This window comes from Labrus bergylta, chromosome 22 (genome assembly GCF_963930695.1).
Source record: "Labrus bergylta chromosome 22, fLabBer1.1, whole genome shotgun sequence".
Classification (NCBI taxonomy): domain Eukaryota; kingdom Metazoa; phylum Chordata; class Actinopteri; order Labriformes; family Labridae; genus Labrus; species Labrus bergylta.
The window spans coordinates 13,202,337-13,222,909 of record NC_089216.1 but is presented as its reverse complement, the minus strand read 5'-3'; the positions used below and the strand labels follow the sequence as shown (position 1 = coordinate 13,222,909).

The following is a 20,573-nucleotide window of genomic DNA, read 5'->3' as shown; positions in this document are numbered from 1 at the left end:
ATAATATGTGTCAGCACAAGCAGTCGACAGATTAAACACTGTTTTCATATACAAGTGTATCTTTTATGATAGATGATAAAGTAATAGCTATACTTACAAACCCAATCTAACAAGTAGCACACTTGAACTTGACTTTCGCTTTCATTCATGCATTTCATTTTGTGTGATGCCGGTAGCCTAGAAATTAGAGCGTGCGCCCCATGTACAGCGCCCGTGGTCTTCAAAACGGGCAGCCCATAAATAAACATGTTTATTTATGCTGTAAAAACAGCTTTTTTTTGGCTGTGGTGTGTATGTGACTTCCGGGGCTCTTGGATCCAGCTTCAAGCGGTCACTCGATGAACTGCAGGATTTTGCACTTCCACATTGGCTTCATTTTTCAAGACAGGAGGTTGCCGCTTGGTCCTGTCTCTAAATGCAGATCTGAAATAGTCCCCCCCCCCCCCCCCCCCCCCACTCCCCAAAAAACCTTGACTCAAAATATTATTTTTTTCAGGAGCAGGTTGCTTGTCAAACTGGTGAAAGTGAAACATGTTAAACATTCAAGAAAAAAGTCAATTTAGCTTACAGTTTGCTCTACATATTTCAAATACTAGTATTTTGTGTTGTGTATGTGGTTGTAGCTTTTACTTTTCTTTTTCTTTATGAATACATACAATTATTTAATGCTGTAAATCTCTTTTGCCGTCGCTGCACAGAAGTGCAGAATATCATGAAGTGATAGAATAGAAGTGTGCATGTTCTGCCACAAGATGGTGCTGCAGCACTGCGGCTTTAGGAGGCACCTGCTGAAATGTCAGAGACAAAATAAGCTCCCACTGAGGACATGTTCATATTTCACATTTGTGAAAAGAAAGGTGAAAATAAATATAAAAAAACAATAATGGCTGAATTTCATTGATAAGATGTAGCTCTAGGGAAAGTTCATTAGGAAGACTATAACGTGCATGCTAGTTTTTCTCATGTCCAGCGCTGCCTCTAAGGTTATGTTTTCATTTTTTGTTGTTCCATTTGTTATTTCCTGTTTTATTTTGTGTTACTCACCTCTCCTCTGGTGTCAGATCCTCCACTTCCTGTCCTCATGTCCTGCCTGTTTGATTGTCTGCTCTGCCCTGATTGTCTCCCTGTGTCTCATTGTCTTCCCCACACTTTAGTATTTAGTCCTGTCTCCCCTTCCTTCTGATCCCGTTCGTCTTTGTACCGAGTGTCAAGCGGCCTTCAGTTCCTCATGTTTAGACGTTTGATCTCTGCTGTTTCTGTCTTTCCACTCATCCTGCTCCTTTTTTGGACATGTCTGCCTCTTACTTTGTTTTTGCTTTTTTTATGTAAAGACTGTTTACTTCACTCAGAGGCCGTGTCCTGTGAGTCCAATCCCTTGTGGTGTTTTTGTGGTCATTACAGTTGCAATGTTTAATCTCATACTATATTACATAATATTCTTCACACATGCTCACTCTGTAGTGATCAAGCACCAACGATTCTCTGACAATAATTCAATGTCACATCTCTGTAAAATATATTCATCTTTGATTCAAGTCTTTCCTGATTGAAAATAGAGGAAAGCCATTGTTGATAATAAAAGTAACACTGGTTCTTTTCCTGCTTTGACCAATCCACTGCAAATTCAGACATGGTATTTAAAGCTTTGCAAATGTAACTTAGATGAGTGCTTCCTTGGAGTCCCCCCCCCCACTTGTATCTATATGAAAAGCTGAGACCCAAAATGGATTCAATCAGAAGTAAAAAATGATCCATGGCAGACAGAAATGTACATAAATCTTGGTTGAAAGTTGATGATACGATAACAACAGAACAGACACATTCCAAAAGACCTTTGCATTAACTATCCAGTAAGTGGCCTATCATGATTTGAGTTGGTATGTGCCAACTTAAGTTTGTCAACCTCAGAGCCAGTGTTGCCAGATCTACGGTAACTATCCTATTTGTACCATCATTTTGCCCTCTGTACGACATACGATCAATAATTGCAGAAAAGGCCGCATGTTTGATAATTTTGCCATTTCAATGTCCCCTCAGCCGAACATTGTATGGGATTCAAGAGCAACCAATCACATCAGCATGACTGAGATGGCTATCACATAGGAAACAACACGTCCTCCGCTCTGCTGCCAGGCTCTACCTGCCAATCAAATCATCACCTGATGCCCTGCTTGTGCCACACAGACTGTAGGAAAACGCACATCACAGCGACTTAAGATGCTACTAGCTTAGCTACACGCGGAACAGAACAGTGTGCACATTTGTAGTTTGTTCCTTTGTTAGTTCGTTTACATTAAATTGGGATGGGCCTTTATTAGACGTTTTACGGTAGCCTTCTTTAATGTTGCAAGAAGGGGGTCTGAGATCAATGCTACATGTTATGGTAAAGTTTGGGAACCACAGCACTATTTAATTTCGCTGTCTTTATTTGGTCTGAGTCTGTTTTATGATTGTACAGCACTTTGACTTTTTATTTTTAAACCTGCATCACTGTTTGAACAGTACATTTGCATAAGAGTGGATGTTTTTTAACCATACAGCTTGTTTCCAATTTAAGAGCTGGCATTTTTTTTTTTTTTTTACTGTCCGGACATTCAAGCAGTAAAATGAGTGATAGTGGGTCGTCTGTCTTCCTGTGAATCTTTTGTTTTTGTGGCTTCTCTTTTGTCCCTCCCCGCCACGCCTCCAGGGTTCGCCTTGGCAACATGTTTTACTGCTGGCAGCCATAGAAATACAGCATTGGCTCCCAAACTGGGAAAGCTGTACACAGCAAATTTCAATGCCAAGGACACAGCGGACGAGGGGGCTTCAGCTTCAAAAACACAAGGAGGAACACAAGGGAATTAAGGGTATTTTGGGAGAATATTTGATTTTAATTTGGTTAAAGGAGCAAAGTTAGGGACAGAAAGCAGTCCAAATTAAACTCTTTTCTGTTCTGTTTTTCAGCTCGGCATGGATACAAATCTGCAGCTAAATTCACAGATGGATGAAGCTGAGTCTCTCCGTGGTAGGAGAAAGGAGGAAACTCTCCTCAGCATGTTGGCGGAAACTTTTCAGGGGCTGGAAGCTGTCAGACGCTGCAGAGATCCCCGTAATGAGGCAGTGGGTGGAATAAAAAGCACAGTAGAAGCAGGTAGAGGAGGAGGAGGGGTACAGAGAAGGATGCATGGTCCAGAAGTGGAGGATGAAGAAGAAGAAGGAGGAGGAAAAAATTTAGAAAAAGAGCGGGAGGAGAAAGGGTGTAGGAAGAAAGTTGTGGAAGTGCTGAGGGCGCTGAGTGTTTTTCATTCAGACAGAGTGGCAGCATGGAGAGACATTCTCAGAGAGTGTGTGGAAATGTTTACCAAGCCTCCATCAGGGGGCAGTGATGAGCTTCATCCAGCTACAACAGGTAAGTAACCTTATTGTTCCAGGTTCTTTCTTTGGCCTTTTTTTTTTTTAAGTTATCAGCAAATAAAGACAGCTGAACATGATATTTAAAAATACAGATAATGAGTAAAAAAACATTCTTTACTAGTTTTGTCTTGTCTCACATTGTAGCACTATTCCACCCTGTGTTCATTAATCTGCTCATCCAGACTTCACCAGAAATGTCACCATTGGGCTGACAGGAAACTGTCTGGGTCAAGTCGGGGTGAATAATTTAGCAGCGTACATTCACAGGGGCAGCTGACCCCAAAAAATGTATTTAATTCATTTTGAGTTTTGGTGTAAAAACACTATATGACATGTATTTAAAATAGGCAAAAAGAATTGGCAGTGTTGTGAGTAAATGTTCAATTTTCAAGTCTTAATCTAAGTTATACATGTATTCTGTTTACAGAGCGTGATGTTACACTCTGCTCGGACTCCTTGACTGATACTTTTCTGAGTGTTGAGGAGGATATAAAGAACATTATGGACAACCTGAACACGATCATACTGAAGCTGGACAAAGAAATCCTTAACTCATGTGATGATGAGGTTGCAGCACGTCAGGAGACCAGAGATCCAGAAGCATCAGAGCAACCTGAAGATGACAGTAATCCCTCCCAGGATGACCTTGAACTTGACTCTGGTATTAAACAAGACATGGAGGCTGAAGATAATCAAAGAAAAACAATGCCATCCCCAGAAGCTGTGCAAAATTCAGACATCAGGGTCAGCAGTTTGGACTGCATCGTAGTGGAGGGGACGGTGGGAGAACTAGTTGTCAAAAGTCTGGGGAGTGGAAATGAGGACTGCGTCCCTCTAGATTGTCAAACTGATTGCCAGGATGAGACAGAAAAGACCTTGAATCCAGTAAAAGACGAGAGCAAATATGAAACAAACACATGGATCACAGTTGGGTAGGTTGTTCTCTTCAGTTGTTTTATTATCTGCTTCTAATGTGCCTTGTATCTGTTTTTCAATCCATCCATTTTAAATGATTTTCAGGCTCGCCGGTCAACAAGTGGACAGCAATTCAGATGTCCCAGATGCATGCTTCATCAAAGCACCCATGGGTGTGGCTGAACTCCTGACATGTGAGGTAGCAGACGCCCTGAGCTGCCTGATGGTGACCGGCTCGGAGGAGCTGGTCAGCAGAGTGATCTGGGTCACGACTCAGAATGGAGCTAACTTTCATTTCCCCGTGATTCTGGTTTTACCTTTCTGTGCACACTACCGTGGCAGCTACAGGGACGTAGCTGTCAAGATGGTCGACCGGGAGAGGAGGGCAAGCTATGTCACTCCTGTAACAACAGAGGGGACATATGGAGGGCAGAGGGTACAGTTTTATTTTGCCTACCTTATATTTCATTGCCCTGTTTGTTCAGTTATTTTAACCTTCTATATATAGCTAGCACTAGAAAAGTGGTATACAAGCTGAAGTCCATTTACCAATTGTGGATGAGTTTGACAGTGTGTGTGTCAAAATTTGTTCAGAACAAAAAACAGGGTCGGGTAGAGAGCTGGTAAGCGGTCACATTTTGTGAATGAGAGAGAGTGAGCTTCCTTAGCTGCATGGGAGCCAATGAGCCAGGTGTGCTTGATTGGCCTAATGACCCCTTTCTCCGCTCAATCTGTAGGCCACATAGTAACACAGGATTAGAAACACCACATCAATCAGGGCAACCTCAGGGTTGTCTCACTCTTGTTGTGTCTCAAAGGGCATTTCACAGAAAAAGATACAGGGTCTGATTTACAGAATTAAATTAAACACATTAATACAATTTAAAAGGTTGCCGGCTGGCCTAGCGGTTAGTTCCTACGACCCACACATCCCAAAGGTTATTGTTCTCCAAATTGGGGGCACAAGCTCGACCCTCGGCTCCTTTCCTGTATGTCATTCCCTGATCTCTGCCTGGTCCTTTAAAGACAAAAAGGCCTGGAAATAAATGTTTAAATGAAACAGGGTTTTTTTGCTGCAAACAGAAAGCAAGGTTTTTTTTGTGTGAGGTTAACACTGCAAATAACCAACCCTAGTGGTTAAACAGCTTTAGTTCAAAAAGTTCAATAGAAGAGACCATTTTGAATTCAATAACAATCACTGTATATTTAGAGAATAAAGTTCAATTGGTAAAATGATACAACTGCACCGTGATGCAGTGGTTAGCGCTGTTGCTTCACAGCGAGGAAGTTCCTGGCCTTTCTGTGTGGAGTTTACATGATCTCCCTCTGAATGCTTGCGTTCTCTCCGGGTACTCCAGCTTCCATCCACAGTCCAAAGACGTGTTTCATAGGTTAATTGGTGACTCTAAATCACCCATAGGTGAGAATGTGAGTTTGGCTGGTTGTCTGTCTCTATATGTCAGCCCTGTGATTGACTGGCGAACAGTCCATGGTGTAACCCCACTTCTTGCCCAATGACAGCCCCCTGAAACCCCAAACAGGAAAAAGTGGTATAGATAATAGATGGATGATAAAATCATAACATTATATATCATATATCTTCATATCATCTGCATTAAAACAAAACTTTGTTGTTGTTTATACATTTTTAAAATTATATAAGACCTAGTATAGAACCATGTGGTGCACCTTTGAGACATTGAATTTGTTATTTTCAACTAAAATTAATCTCTTTCTGAAAATATATCTAAACCAAGCAGAGCATCTTCACTGAGACTATTTGCTTAATGTCTGTTAAAAAAAAGGCTTGCTTTCAACAGACTCAAAAGCAAGTACAGCTCTGTAATGTTATCTATCAGGGAAAAACTCTAACACTGCTTTACTTACACTATATTTTTTTTAATATATGCTGTATGATTCAACACTTTTTCCAAAATAGATGATTTCATTTCTGTTGTGTTTTTTTTGTCTTTGTCAGGGCTCATTTGCAGAGGTGAAAGTTTACTCCCTGGGCCTGTTTGCAGTAGTTTCCTGTCTCAAGAGAGAGAATTATACCATTCTCAGAAAGGGTTTGTCACTCAAACTTACCATGGACCCCCGAATCTGTCTGAACTACCTCCCAGGATCCTTCACTGCTCCAGTAATGGCACAAACCATGGTATGGACATGATGCTTTTATCCCCACCATCTGTCTTCCACTTTGGCTTTAATACAAGCGTGTTCACAAACTGAACTGAAAAGTAGTTTGTTAAGGGCTGTTTGAGATTTAAAAGTGGTTAAAAACATTGATGTAAGTTGGAAAACTTGTCACTGCTGGAATATTGAAATTGTTCCAAAAGGGAAAAAGAGGTGTTAGGAAAGGGAAACACAAAAAACAAGCAAGAGAAGAAGGAACAGATTGATGCTTGTAAATCAAGTCTGAAGATGTTTGCTGTAGGCTTTAACAGCTGTACCCAAAACCTGAAATTACTTCTGAGTCATATCATCTGTAAAGTAACCTCAACTACAGCAGTCTGTGGCTTGATCTAGCATCAAAAACCCACAGTTTCCTCTTTCCAAATGTCTCTTTGGGTAAGCAGCTTGTCCTGATCAAAACACAAGAGTGGAAAAAAACAACTTTCATATCAAATCTCTGTCCATCACTTGTGCCTAGATTTTGCAGAACATCAGTTTTCTTTCTGCCTCAGATCCAGCCCATAGACGCAGTACTGCTGGCTGCTATTAAGTCCAGAAATGATGTCTATCACTCAGTGGTGTCTACAAGTCCAATACTCTACCTCACCCACCCATCCTCACAGCCCCTGAGAAGACCCCTCACTTTGACCCTTCCCTGTCCTCCTAACCTGGAAAAGAAGAGGAAAGGGAGGGGACAACTGGAGGAGCAAGACCAACAAATCTGGCCTGTTAGCGCTTCTCCAATGTGGGAACAGTCTGCTTCCCACAGAAAGATGTGAGTAGTAACTAAAATTTGAACTATACTGTATAACAGAGGTAAAAGATGTGGTATGATCACTGTCCAAAAGTAAATGCCTTGACATTTGGATTACAGCTCCCAGGTGAAATTACTGTCAAACATACATTGTGCCTGTGCAAACCATCTATGACAAGAAAGGGTTTAATTTAGCACTACTAGCAACGTAGCTAAAAGGATGGCTGTTTTGGTCCATCAGTTCAACCCTACATAATAATATAACATTTGTGAGGTTGACAATTGTAGTTTTGAGTGAAACTACTTAACAACTTTTGGATGGATTTTATTTTTTTTAGGGGTTACATGTTCTTGTTCTCAGAGTGAACAACTCCATCGTTGGTCAAGTTCTTTGGTTTATCACCAAATATCTATAACACTAAAGAAGTTTCAGCTAATTTCTAAGTCTTATAATAATGCTATTTTGCTTTTTATGCTTTTTTGTCAGAATCCTGGGTACCTCTGTGAAGTCCAAGGAGATGTCCAATGAGCTGCTGGTTGTTCTGGGTTCAAGAGACAAACAGTGGAGCGTCCTTGATGAGGTCACAGCGAGGAACCAGCAAAACGGACTGGTGTCCTTTGAGCTGACGGAGAACTTTGAAAGGTTTGACACACAACATCTTATTTGGAAGTTGGGAGTTTTTTGTAAAATAAAAAAACATAAAAAGGTTCATTTTATTCAAACACAGACCAATACATAGTAAAACCAAAAAAATTGAATTTGAGCTTGAGTACATCAGGATTTAATCAAATTTTTATTTTCATGTGAAGAGGTCAGAAATAGACTTTATAGTGCCCTGCAGATAAACACAGGAAGGGTTGATTTAAAAAGGAGCCACTGCATGGAGGGGAGATTAAACTAATACAGTTATCTGATAGGTCAGGAGCCTTGCTGCAGTGCTCGAGACCATTTGTCGTCTGCAAAAAAAAGGCTTGGCTCCAAATATGATTTGGTATGAAAGCCCGGATTTTCTTTAAAAAACAATCCAATAGTTAACATTTGCTTTCCAATGTGACATTGTTAACCAGAATAATAAAACCAATGCTCAAAACATGGAGACTATAGACCAAGAGCTTAGAGACTCAAATAGCAAAACCCAGCAATCTAAACATGCAGAGGTAAAGAAATAAATACCTGGGTTTGGGGAAAAATAGAACAAAGTAAGATAGAGAAACAAAGCTCCTCAAGACATGCCTAGGGAGTGTGTGTACCAAAGTATTTTCTACTCTACCTGCTCCTCTAAATCTCCCCCCTCCTCCTTTAAGTGCAGATTGCACTCAGGTGCACCGAGGGAGGAGAGAGAGAAACAGGGCCACACATGTTTGAATCCTTCGCTGCATTTCTGACAAGTTGCGTCAGTATCTAGATATTTAGCAATTTGTGCGACTGCAGAGCTGATTTAACTTCTTGAGGTTCTATTTAAAGCAAAACAGATCAAAGCAAAAACTGTGATATGAGGTAAGAACATCCAAAGAAAGGAGACAAACAGTAGAGACAATCCCAGGTTTAGACTCAAAGGGTAAGGTTCATGGGTAGCATCATCAGCGTCAGATATGGAGCTAATATGTCCACTTTGTGCACTCAATAAAAGAAAAATCTGAAAAATAAGATCAAAAAACATTTTCAGTAGGCTATTCTTAAGCACATTTTGTTTGATGAATAACAAGAAGAAGTCTCATACCACATCTCCTCGTGCTTGTGCCTTGCTGCTAAACTCAATCAGCCACTGTAACTGATTCTCTGGTTTGAAGGTTTTCAGCTCGCTTCTCTTGCTGCCAATGCACAAAATCAGAATGGTCCGTCTCCTCACACCGCACAGCAGGATAAAATAGATCCTGCATCTGACCACAGAATACAAAAATTTACAAATGTCACTGATAAAATCACGTGAAGCCAAACCTGCAGGATGATGTACCTTTTAGCTGAGATACAATTAGCAGGAGACGACTCCCGGCTCATTTGCTTCTCCGGGAACAGACATAAAACCTTTGAATGAAGACATCCTTGCAGTGGGTTTGTCATGTCAAAAAGATTCTTCAAACTGGAACAGATGTTGAGATCATTAAAAAAAGCATTTGATGCCAGAAAGTCAATAGACGTAATAGCAATGAGAAAAATGTAACTTCCTTGCACACCTGTCAGAGAAATAAAGTATTTTCTGTTTCCGTGGTGATGCAGACTTAGCCTGAAAAAAAGAAAGAGAAATGCAGGGAGAAAAACAGTGTGTATTGTAGTTTAATCAGTGTCAGTTGTCTCACATGTATTTTGCATTGGAGGCCCATGAGCCCAATGAGTGTGTTGGACAGGCGCAGTAGGTTAGCGGGGTTCTGGGCCGTCCTCACAACAACATCAACACACTGACTTCCTGCAGTGGCCGTCATCAGGAGTCCTCCAACAACATACAGGAAGTACAGCACATTGTCCCTGGCCACATACAGAGAGAGCGAGAGAGAGAGACAGAGAGAGAGAGAGTGGTGTATGCAGTGGTGTAGGGATGCATCAAGAAGTCGGTATACTCTACATTTGTTCCCCCAATTTTTAAGGGGTCGGTCCAGCTGAGGTTTACGGCCTCTGTTATAAACCTGTGACTATTAAGACTACACAACATTTTTTTCACATTAACGCTCCACTTCTGCTGCTTGACTAAAGGGAGTATAGGGATTGTTGTGAAATTCAAATTAGCCCCAGAAGAGGAGCAGATTTTGTAAGTGTCCAACAGACTAAAGACGGCTGAACTGTTCCTTATTAAGCAGTGTTGGGGGTAATGCGTTACAAAGCAATGTACTAGTGCTCTAAGTCTGATCGCTTTTTTGTGTAAGAAGTAGTGTTGTAGGACTTTTACAAGACAAATGCTCATTTTGAAGTCATTTGAAAATGATGGATCTTACTTGTGGACAGTGAGCTCTGGTGGAAACTTCAACATGAGAGAGTTTGATGCATAAGAAGAGTCTCCAAAAAGATCTCTGGAGACGGAGAAAAAGAAAACAAGTTGATGTGGGAAAGAAATGTTTGAGATGTTTCTACAACATTTTTTTTTTTTTTTTAAATGTTGTAGAAACCATTGGATGGTACTTTTCTTGCAATTTTGTCATATTTTCATTGGTGTTGGAACTAGATAAAGTAGCGTTTGTACTGTCCATGGATTATGCTTTAAAGTAAAGAACACACAATCACAAACAGAAAGTTTGGATTCTTGCCATTTTTTAACCAAGAGTCAAATAAACAGTGAGGATGTTTGAAAAAAAAACTCACCACTCTCGCAGCTGTCGTTTTTCACTCCTGAGGCTTATTCCTTTCTCTTGGAAATGTTCAGTCCACGAGAGCAGCATGATAAGAAAAGAAACGTGTAACCCTACTACTAAGTGACCCGACTTATAGTAGGCTTGTCTTTACACAAGGGGTTTAAGAAATGACGTATGGATGGATAAAGGGGGGGGCTGACATGCTTTGAATTCCAGGTGATATTGTTAAGAGTTCTCTTAAGACGTCCTAACCACTGGAAAAATAAAGATTTCCTTTCTAGTTTTAAGTCAAATTAAGTATTCATTTTAATCCACTGTGAACTGTTCCTTTAATAAGAACAGTTTCTTATTCTTTCTCTCTGAGGACAATAATTCTTTCTGATCTTAAGAAGCCTCCCCAGGGAGTTATAAAAGTACAGTAGGTAATATGAAGTCTTTATTGTGTCTTTAAGTATATTACGTCTGTATTCAAGCTCATGATAACGGACTCGTCTCTTCCCTCTCTTCTCCATTAACTTTATCTCTCTGCTGAGCCCTATGTCTTAATTCAGTGTCTTTTTCCTCGCCCATCAGACTGCTGGTGGTTCGCCTCCTCTCTCCGCTGCAGCCTTGCCACATCGTTTCCTTAGCAGAGGAGCTGGAGGAGTCTGTTTCCTGCCACGCGGTCACGGTCATCCTCCAGCGCAGACCAGACGAGCCTCACGCAGTCCTGGTGGCCGCTCTGCCCAGCCGAGACCTCAGCTGGGAGCTATCCAAACTCAAAGTCCAGGGCTACAGCGGCCTGCTGGAGACCTCCTCGGAGATGTCCATGTGTGAGGGAGACCAGCTACTGCTCCGCTTCAGTGGTAATATCACCTCCAAAGGTGAGGCTGGAAATATGTCGCTGAAATATCAAAATTATTGAAACTCGCACACAATGAAAAATCAACTTAATCTTTTCTCCTGATTGACAATTTCTATTTATTCTTGCTCCCTGTTTAGGTCTCTTGGATTAAAAGCTCTATTATAGCCTACATGTATAGTGTCTATTTTAAATTTGTTGGGTGCCCATAAAATTTTGTTGCAACACTGAACATTTCCAGACGATGAAACCCCCAAAAAACGTCCCTGAAATATTTCTGGCCAATAGATTTATGGCTTAATACCTGCTAATTTCATTAGCTGGCAGTCTTTGGAAGTACCGCTACCTTACTTTTGCAGCTTAAAGCTAATTACTATTAACACACACTAATGACTTACTGCTAAACTTTAGAAGTTCTAAAGTCTTCCAGTTTACTTCTTAGTCCTGATCTAGAAACTTGGTTACTTAATTCTAATTAAGTGCTAATTTTGAAATGTTAGCATGCTAGCTTTCATTATGCTACTCTAGCTTCCAGTCTTCTTTTGGTCAGATGAGAAATGACGGGCTGAACACACAAACAATGAATATTAACAACAAACAATGGCAACAAACATTTGCTAAACTCCATGTAAATTATCCACACGTGAGATGTCAACTAATGTAGGCTGCACATATAAATACTTCATGATTACTTTTTATGTTAAGGACCTCCTACAGTATAGTTATAATTTATACTAATGTGTATAGTAGAGCTGTCAGCATTAACGCGTTAATCACTAAAAATCAAGGTCCCAAATTAAAAATGTTTTAAATCATGTTTTCTTCTCTTTACTTCTCTTTAGCTGTTTTCATTACGTTTTGTATCAGTAACGAGAAGTTCCTCATTTTATTTCAAAATGAATGCAGGTTTGTATTCAAACAGGAAGCATAATACATAGTCTTTAGACAGTATACAATTTCAAAATAATAGCATTACAAAAGCATTTTTGAAATGCAAAATAATATAATTTCAAAAAGGCGATTAAAAATGCCATTCATCGCAATTAACTACTGAAATTCAGCGATTAATCCAATAATTCTTAAGAACGGTATGGATTGACAGCACTAATTTATAGTTACATTTTTGTCAGTGTGTCGTCACTTTATCCAACATGTCTTCTGTACATACTAAAGTGACTTCCTAAAAGCCTTGGTTCAAGAGTGCAAGTGCTCTGACATATGCAAGTTGGTGATAGGTAAAGATAAAAGCTATTCTATGCAAAGATGGCGGATGGGGGTATTCTCACAATGAAGGGTTCTCTGGACTTGACAAAAACCTAAACATGCACTTCATGGAAGGATGAAAGAGTCACATGTCAGAGTCAGTAAATATGTTTTCATCTGTATACAGTAACTTTTCCTTCCTTTTTTAGAGAGGTCAATCCTTCTCCCCATATATTTTTCTGCTTAAAGGTTGACGCAGTAAATACATAACCTGAGCCTAAAGTTTAGTTTCAGCATCATACAATAGGTCACACCAGTCGTTGATCTTTTTGGGGAAGTAAGAATGTTAAAGTCTCGGTTTGTTCCTTTCCTGCTGCTTGTAGTCACAGAAGTAAATGCAACAGACTCTAAGTGAGACAGATCACATGATTGTACAGGCAGCCGGCAGCTTATCTTCTTTGCTGTGTAATCATGTATCTTGACCACTGTATCGGCTGAATCCTTAAGTATAATGAAAGACAGATAATGGATTAATGTGACGTTTAAGACATGACATGTAAGACATATGAAGAGTCAGGAGAAAGCAAGAATTTACCTATCAATAGATTTTTGTTTCAAAAGGTACTCATAAAGACGAGCAGCGACTCACCTTCCACAGTCAGCAGAAGAATCACCTCTTGCTCCATCTATCTGAAGTGGACCCGTTTGGGAACTACAGCTCCCCCCACTACAAAGGCGCGGCTGTGATTTATAAGGTCACCAGAGGTCAGCTGGAGTGGCGAGGAGACAGACTAGTCCCGATGGACACAAAGCTCCTGGGAGATCCCGTCTGTAAGCTGTCTCTGACTTTACCCAAGGTGAAGAAGAACTAACAAAGACTTCTATATCATTCTTGATTCTTGAAACTTACCCGACACTGTAAGGAGTTTTCAAAACTTCTTTTTTTTTCTTTTCGCAGAAAGCTAGAACCATCAATCGGCCAATCATGGCGAGGGTGAGGCTGTGCGAGGAGACGGGTGGGTGACATTTTCTGTGTTTTTGATAAACCTTAGTAATATACTCTCCGTAATAATTATACCTATTTCAAGTAAAATGTACCCAAAGGCCATGCAAAACAACAATCTCTCTCCAGCGTTAAATATTGTGTTATTTTTCTTGCTTTGGCATTTAAGGGTGTCACTGATATTTCAGTGATATCATTTAGAGCTGCCAAATTATCATTGCACTATTATTTACCCTTTGGCCACGTTTTTTTGTACAGTTTTGAGATACCTGTACTGTCAATCAATCAATCATTATTTGTATAGCACCAATTCATAACAAGTGTTACCTCGAGACGCTTTTCAAAAGAGCTGGTTGAAGACCATACTCATTGTTAAGAGTCATTGGATAGACGCAGACGGGATAAAATGCAGGAAGGATTTCTCCATTGTATTCCTCGTGTTCCTGTTGTCCACACTTCCTTGCCGCTGAGGTGGAGGTCGGAGCAGGCCGGGCATGAATGAGGACGGAGGTGGTTGTGGGGACGACGCAGTCCGATGGTGGTGGCTTGGCGTCAGGGACGTCCGGTAGTAGTATTGGATCACCTCGCTGAAGGTGTGGGTCGGTCTACTCGAGAGCCCGGCCTCTGCTGCCGGGACAAAGCCTCCTGGTTGGAGGATTTCCATTTTAGCTTCAATAAAAACTTACTGGTGAATTGGCATATTTTGCAGATTAGATTTCCTTAAAAAATAATGGTTTCTCCAACAAGATCTTTTTGTTCTGTTTATTTCGTTCCAGAATATAGGCTTTATTCTACCGACAAAAAACTACCTAAAAAAATGTGATTTCAAAATGTCTGAAATGATCAACGTTTTCAGCTTTCTCTGTGTGAATACCTGATTCATTTATTTTAGTTTCAAAAACTAATTTTAAAACTCTGTATTGAAAAGAGGTTCAAGGGGCCTCAGTGGCCGTTTTTTTTTTGCGCACCTCATGTACAGAGGCTGTTGTCCTCGAAGTGGGCGGCCCAGGTTCAAATCAGACCTGTGGCTCCTTTCCTGCATGCCATTCCCCCCTCTCTCTCTCTCTCTCGCTCTCTCTCGCTCTCTCTCTCTCTCTCTCTCTCTCTCTCTCTCTCTCTCCCTCTCTCTCTCTCTCTCTCTCCCTCTCAGATTTCCAACTCTGTCCACTCTTCTGCCCCCCCAAACAAAGGCATAAAAAGCTATGATCTAAATAAATATGTCAAATTCAGCTGAAAATAAATTCAACCAAATCATCATCATCCCCAAATAATTTGAAACAATTGATCTTCCTATCCCATTGACACTGGTTCACCTGCTGGTCTCGTCTAACCAAAATGGACTCTGTTGAACAATCCACCCCAGGACATCTTCCTGAGGATTTAGGCTCTCACAGTTTGCTCCGTCTGTGTCGAGTCACTGCTCACAGGCTGGTAGAGACTCAGCCCAAATCCCACCAATTGCAAATTAAAATGCCTATTTGTTATAATAATTAATTAAAATGGAAATTGTTTAAATGAAAGAGTAATACAGGAAGCGTATTCTCTGCCTATACCTTTCCTCTTTTCATTTTTGTCCCCAGCAGACTCTCTGTCAGACTCTCTTCTTCTCTGGCTGTCCGAGGAGCTCTCAGAGGAGGAAGTCTCCCTCCTGGTGCTCTCCCTGCGTCTCCGCCGTAGCGCCGCCCAGCTGGTCAAGCTCCGGGCCGGGGGCGGTCTGTCCAGCCAGGCCTTCCACATCCTCGCCATGTGGAGGCGAGGACTTCCCGCTGCCACGCGAAAACCCAAGGCCTCTCAGCTGGCTCACTGCTTAGCCAAGAGCGGGAGGCCCGACCTGGCCCGAGAGCTGCTGCTGAGACAGTCTGAAGCCTCCAGGCCGGGTTTACTGAGACAAGGAAGCTTAAAAAGTAGAAATGAAGCCGCTTTTTGACCGCTGCTGTAAGTCAGACACTGTGTGCCTGCTTCATGAGATGGTGGTAGTGTTTTGTTTGAACCACAAGGGGTCAGCATTGGCCTATGAGATCCAGCGCTCTCGCCTAAACGAGTCATCGTAAGAGTCATCATGACAAAGTCAATTTAAATATTTTAAGGCCTTAAGATTTAATACTTGTGCTGCCAGAAGTATGTATTTTCTCCCACTTATTGTCCCATAATCATTTTTATTATAACTCTAAAAGACAATCAGGGTTTGAAAATAGAAAATACATTCTGATGAGCCATTTGCAATCAACGCCCTACCTCATCCTAGAAGTTTGTTTTATCAACAAAATGTTCAGTTGTGCACAAGCTTCTTACACAGTCCCTCTAATTGATCTGATACATGATGTTCTCGGGGGGGGTCGTCTTCATGTGCCGCCACTCTTTAAAGACAGGTTACTTTTTGAATTAATGTCAACATTTTCAGAGGCGTCCATTTCTGACAGCGGGGTCACGTGCTGACTTTAGTTTGTCATTTATTTACACAGACAGGCAGGTGATTTACGCGACCAGTCATCCGTCTCTTCTCTCCGTGTAAACAGACGCTGACACTGAGCTGTGACCTCTTTTCAGCGCCCTGACACCGCGTCATTTTTAAGTCTTGACAGTGGGTGTTGAAGGAAACTGATTGCAAAACTAAGGCTTGGTTTCTCTGTATTATGGGGTACATTTATGTCTATAGGAGTTATGGGCTTCATATTCAGTGTTTCTATTATGATTATTATTGAGGTATATCTTTATGGACAAAAACTCCTTATATGCATCTGTAGCTGAGAAAATGTCACCACAATGTGCATTTGTTAGCTATCCTGAAGTTTAAGATCATATCACATGATAATAAGGTATATAAAAAAAAAAAACTAAAAGCAATAATAAACCTGACAATTATGGATAAAAATGTGTGTTAATGTGCTGTATAGTTAGCTGCAATCAACAACATGCAATCCAATTGGCTAAACAGCGAGTAGTTGCTAGCATCGTTGCGCCGATAGCCTAGCGGTTATGTCGCGTGCCCCATGTACAGAGGCTGTGGTCCTCGTCATAGCAACCGTAGGTTTCGGGTCTGACCTCGGCCTTTTGCTGTCCCCAACTCCCTCCTCCTGGCATTTCCTGTCTTCCTGAAGCTGTCCAATCAAATCAAGCCCAAAGAATATCTTTAGCATAGCATCTTTTGCTACTAGCATTAGTAATTAGTAAGATTGGACAAATGGGTGAGAGAGAGAGTGGAGAATGACATGCCAGAAAGGAGATACAGGTCGGATTTGAACTGGGGCTGCCCACTTGAAGGACTATAGCCTCCGTACATGACTAGCCTCTTGGCTACCGGCTCCCCACAAAAATTGTTTTCTGAATTGTTTCTTCCGAGATTTGAACTAACTTTGATGAGAGGTCTACAAATGCCTTGAAAAATGTCTTCTGAAGATCAAGTGATGTGATTCAACGACAAATGATGGCACAGTTTCCCTGACTACGTTCCATCTACTCTTAAGTCGACGTTGGTTAAAAGCGCTCCAGTGAATCTCTCCTGTAACTGTGTAGTGAGCAGCACAAGTGTTCTCTGTTGTCTTTTTTTTTTTTTAACGACATTCAGCTGAGGTTTACTTTTCCATCTGTCTTCAGAGCCTCTCGCTCCAGCTGTGTGACATTCTGCAGGCCCTGAGCTGAAGCAGGGAGGTAATGATAGACGCCATGTGTGCAGGTGGGGGGTTGTGGACTCCCTGCAGAGACAAGGGAGACCACCATGTGCTGGAAATAAAGGGGGGGGGGGGATGCTTAATGAAGTATGAAATGGTAACAGGTGAATTAAACAGAATGATCTCTGGCTCCTTTCACCTCTTTTTGCCCGTCTTTTGTTGCGCAGCTCCACATTTAAGTGGGAGTTTTTTCTCTCATATTTTCCTTTCAGTCGCTTTCTTTGGGCGTTGAATCCAAAGGACACATGTGGTACAGCTAACTGGAGAGTTTTGTGCCTCAAAGTGTGTGTGCCAGAGGGGGGTATCATTAGTGTGGCACGGGGCCATGACACACACACACACACACACATATGTTGAGGGCCTTTGCTCGAGGTAAATGTCACAGAAGGGGCTCCTACGGTGCCAGGAAATCGTTTCCTCTCTCATTTCGTCTCCCCTTCTACATTATTGAAAAGGCCACGCAGCAAGGCACTCTGGGAGGTTGCCCGTTGTCCAGTGGGGGAGGCTGATGAGGTGAGGATTTCCCACAGAGTGCCAGCGTCAACAGATTCTGATTAAACTCATGTGTTTCATCACTTATTTCATCACCCTTGTTCTTCGTTTTAGAGCTGTCTGACTTTTGAAAAAAAAAATTCAGCGCCTTGATCAGACTCTGCCGGCTCCGTTTTTAGCTGTCAAGGTAAAACAGACCAGCGTGATTACGATGCAGAAAGAGTCACGTAGGGATGTATGCACCTCCACAGCTCATCCTTATGAGACTGGAGCGTGCACATCTGGAAGAAGAGCAGACATGGGGGGGGGGGGGGCAAACTGGCATTTGTTGTTAAATTGGCTGTTCGCACAAAAGTGGAAGGCTAAATTAGCTATGCAAGTCTATGCGCATTGCTAACTTGATGGCTAATTATATTTAAATCAGGGGTTTAATTATCCAGCCGCTTGTTTACTCGTTCAAGCAGTAAATGCCTCGCAGTCATTTAGATCTAAGCACAGATGAATCTTCAAAAAAGATTAGATGTCAAGCGGCTGAAAAAGTACAGATCAAAAAAGATTGGTTTCTTTTGCTTTCAGTCCCTGAGCGACATCAAAATGTGCCTTTGTATTCAAAGGACTACAAGTGATGTAACTACAACTAATTATGTAGCTTCACTTCTTTTCTTTAACATCTTTTTTTTTCTAAAATCACTGAGTTGCAGCACTCTTTGCTGGCTCATTGTCTCACCTTCAGAGACCACAGACCACTTGACTTTCCTCTGTGTGTTTACTTACGGTTTCCAATATAGTTTGTTGGTGCTGAACACCAGCATGAAACCAAAACAAACTGCTGTTCGGCCACACTGAAGCCTCCGCTGTCCTCCAGTGACACACCTCCAACACCCCTCCCCTCGCCCTCGCACCAAGGCGTAAACCGCAAGTGGTGGAGAAAATTGTCCTTGGCTAATGTCGGGGGCCACAGGCAATTGTGTTTAATGTTAGTGCTAATGTTGGCACACTTTAGTTAGCGCGTAGCTTCACATTGCATGTAGCTTTACAAGGAATGACTGATCTAAAAACGCTCCGACATCAACACAGCCAGCGGGACTTGCGCTTCTCACTCGTTGTAGACTATCAAGACTCAGAGGTCCTGCTAAAATATTTCTTGGTCACTTACAGCCACCCTTAGCTAGCAGCCATGTAAGCTAAGGGGCTGCTAGCTAGTTCTAAGACGCAAAATGTGTCATTCTCAAGCTATCAGCCATTTCCTTTTTTATTGCATAGGCTACCTACAATTTTATTTTATCATTCCAGAATCAATTTGTGTTTATAAGAACAATATAACATTACCTTTACCGAGTGGTAACAATAGAAGAGATGTAACGCTCACTACGCTAGTCAACAAATCTGTTTTAAATCACATGGGACATTTTTTATAATGTAGCTATCCTGGAAGATACAAGTGTTATAACAACCTCGGGTCCCAAAGGGAAGCCGGGTCACCGTGTGTAGCTGAATCCTGTGATGAGTGAAAAATTGAGACAGCTCCAGTGCGCCTGCCCATTCATATAAAAACAAGGATGGATCGAATCTCAAGGGTGTTTCTCTGACTCTAGCCCTGTATGTGTATGTGTGTGTGCATATGTGGGGGGGGGGGGGGGGCAGATAGAGAGAGAGAAACCTCTCAGGTGTACTGTTCAGTGGTCCGTTACAAACTCTTCATTTGTCCCTCATTTCAGTGGCAGACGGGGCAGCTGGGCTGGATGTTCATGGTCTAGAAGGGTTCAAGTTTTCGTTGTGAACGGCAGAAACTGAATCACATTTTCATTTGCCATTTTTGCTATACCCAAATCTGTAGTTCTAAAGAGCTTTATGAGGTCTTTTTTATCATTATTTTTGTGTTATTGCTTAGACTTTTCGTTAACTTTTGGCAACATGCAGTAATGTCTGGTTATGAAGCTCTAAAAATAGCCCCTTCGCTAATTGCACAAAACAATGAGCAAACACAGTTACCAACTAGCTGATGATTATTAGTGGAACAATTGGCACCTTAACAGCCTGATATTTCCTGTCAAATTAAAACACAACTTTAATAGAGATAGATAGAGTCTGATTACAGAATACAGGAAACAGAATTGTTCCGCTGTGTGCTCTGGGTGCATAGGGACCTGTTTGCTAACAAGTTCCCTGCCACATCACGTTAAACGTACAGAAATGACAGTGGTGCTTCTTTCTTCACATTTTCTCCCCATAAATTATCGTAGTTTAAACAGAGTAGTCTCCTGGAAGTTTGAAAACGAGCTGCATTTCTGTGTAAAATCATTCCTTTCTTATTTATACAACAGCTTGATAAAAGAGGGTGCTGGAATACAGCTTGTTTAATGCAAAATTAAGCTAGTGCTTTTCCAACAAACATTTGGGGTTTCAGATTGGTCATAGTGTTGACATGTATAAGCAAAAGAAGTTATATGATGTGGTTTGCTGTGTTGCTCTTTATTGTTGTTGTGAATGATTGGCAAGTGTACAATCAAATACTTGCTCACAGATACATAATGAAAGTAGCAGGAAGAGTTCCAGCAACATCTTTACCATTTCCTCGATGGAATTACATCAGGATTGTTTACCCTGAACATCCTCCAAGATTTTGACTGACATTGGGTAAATCGATCCAGTAAAAAAAAAAAAAAAGGTGAAAGGAGGTTTGGGATGATGGAAAGGGAAGCGGCAGAAAGGGTGAAGAGGTGCGAGAGAAGTGATGGAAGACTGAATAAACAGAAGAGAAGGGATGATAAAAAAAAGGGGCAGAGCTCACAAGAAGGTGTGACGCGATGGGAGAGAAGGTGTAGCAACACTGTGTTCACTGGT

At 41.4% G+C, this 20,573-nt stretch overlaps 1 protein-coding gene and 1 long non-coding RNA gene across 2 annotated transcripts; one reads left to right on the top strand and one right to left on the bottom strand.

The window, feature by feature from the left end:
- The first annotated feature begins 2,997 nt into the window (after positions 1 to 2,997).
- dthd1 (death domain containing 1) lies at positions 2,998 to 17,283 on the top strand. Its single transcript, XM_065951016.1, has 10 exons — positions 2,998 to 3,391; positions 3,824 to 4,328; positions 4,417 to 4,747; positions 6,290 to 6,469; positions 6,999 to 7,261; positions 7,728 to 7,883; positions 11,096 to 11,385; positions 13,188 to 13,423; positions 13,525 to 13,582; positions 15,153 to 17,283. The coding sequence occupies exons 1-10, from the start codon at positions 3,037 to 3,039 to the stop codon at positions 15,494 to 15,496; spliced, it is 2,718 nt and encodes a 905-aa protein (XP_065807088.1). The 5' UTR covers positions 2,998 to 3,036; the 3' UTR covers positions 15,497 to 17,283.
- LOC136177554 (uncharacterized) lies at positions 8,023 to 11,022 on the bottom strand. Its single transcript, XR_010665105.1, has 7 exons — positions 10,533 to 11,022; positions 10,169 to 10,243; positions 9,539 to 9,704; positions 9,416 to 9,465; positions 9,196 to 9,321; positions 8,962 to 9,121; positions 8,023 to 8,877 (listed from the first exon to the last, which is right to left on the bottom strand). It is a non-coding gene; the product is annotated as an uncharacterized lncRNA (long non-coding RNA).
- Positions 17,284 to 20,573: the final 3,290 nt, after the last annotated feature.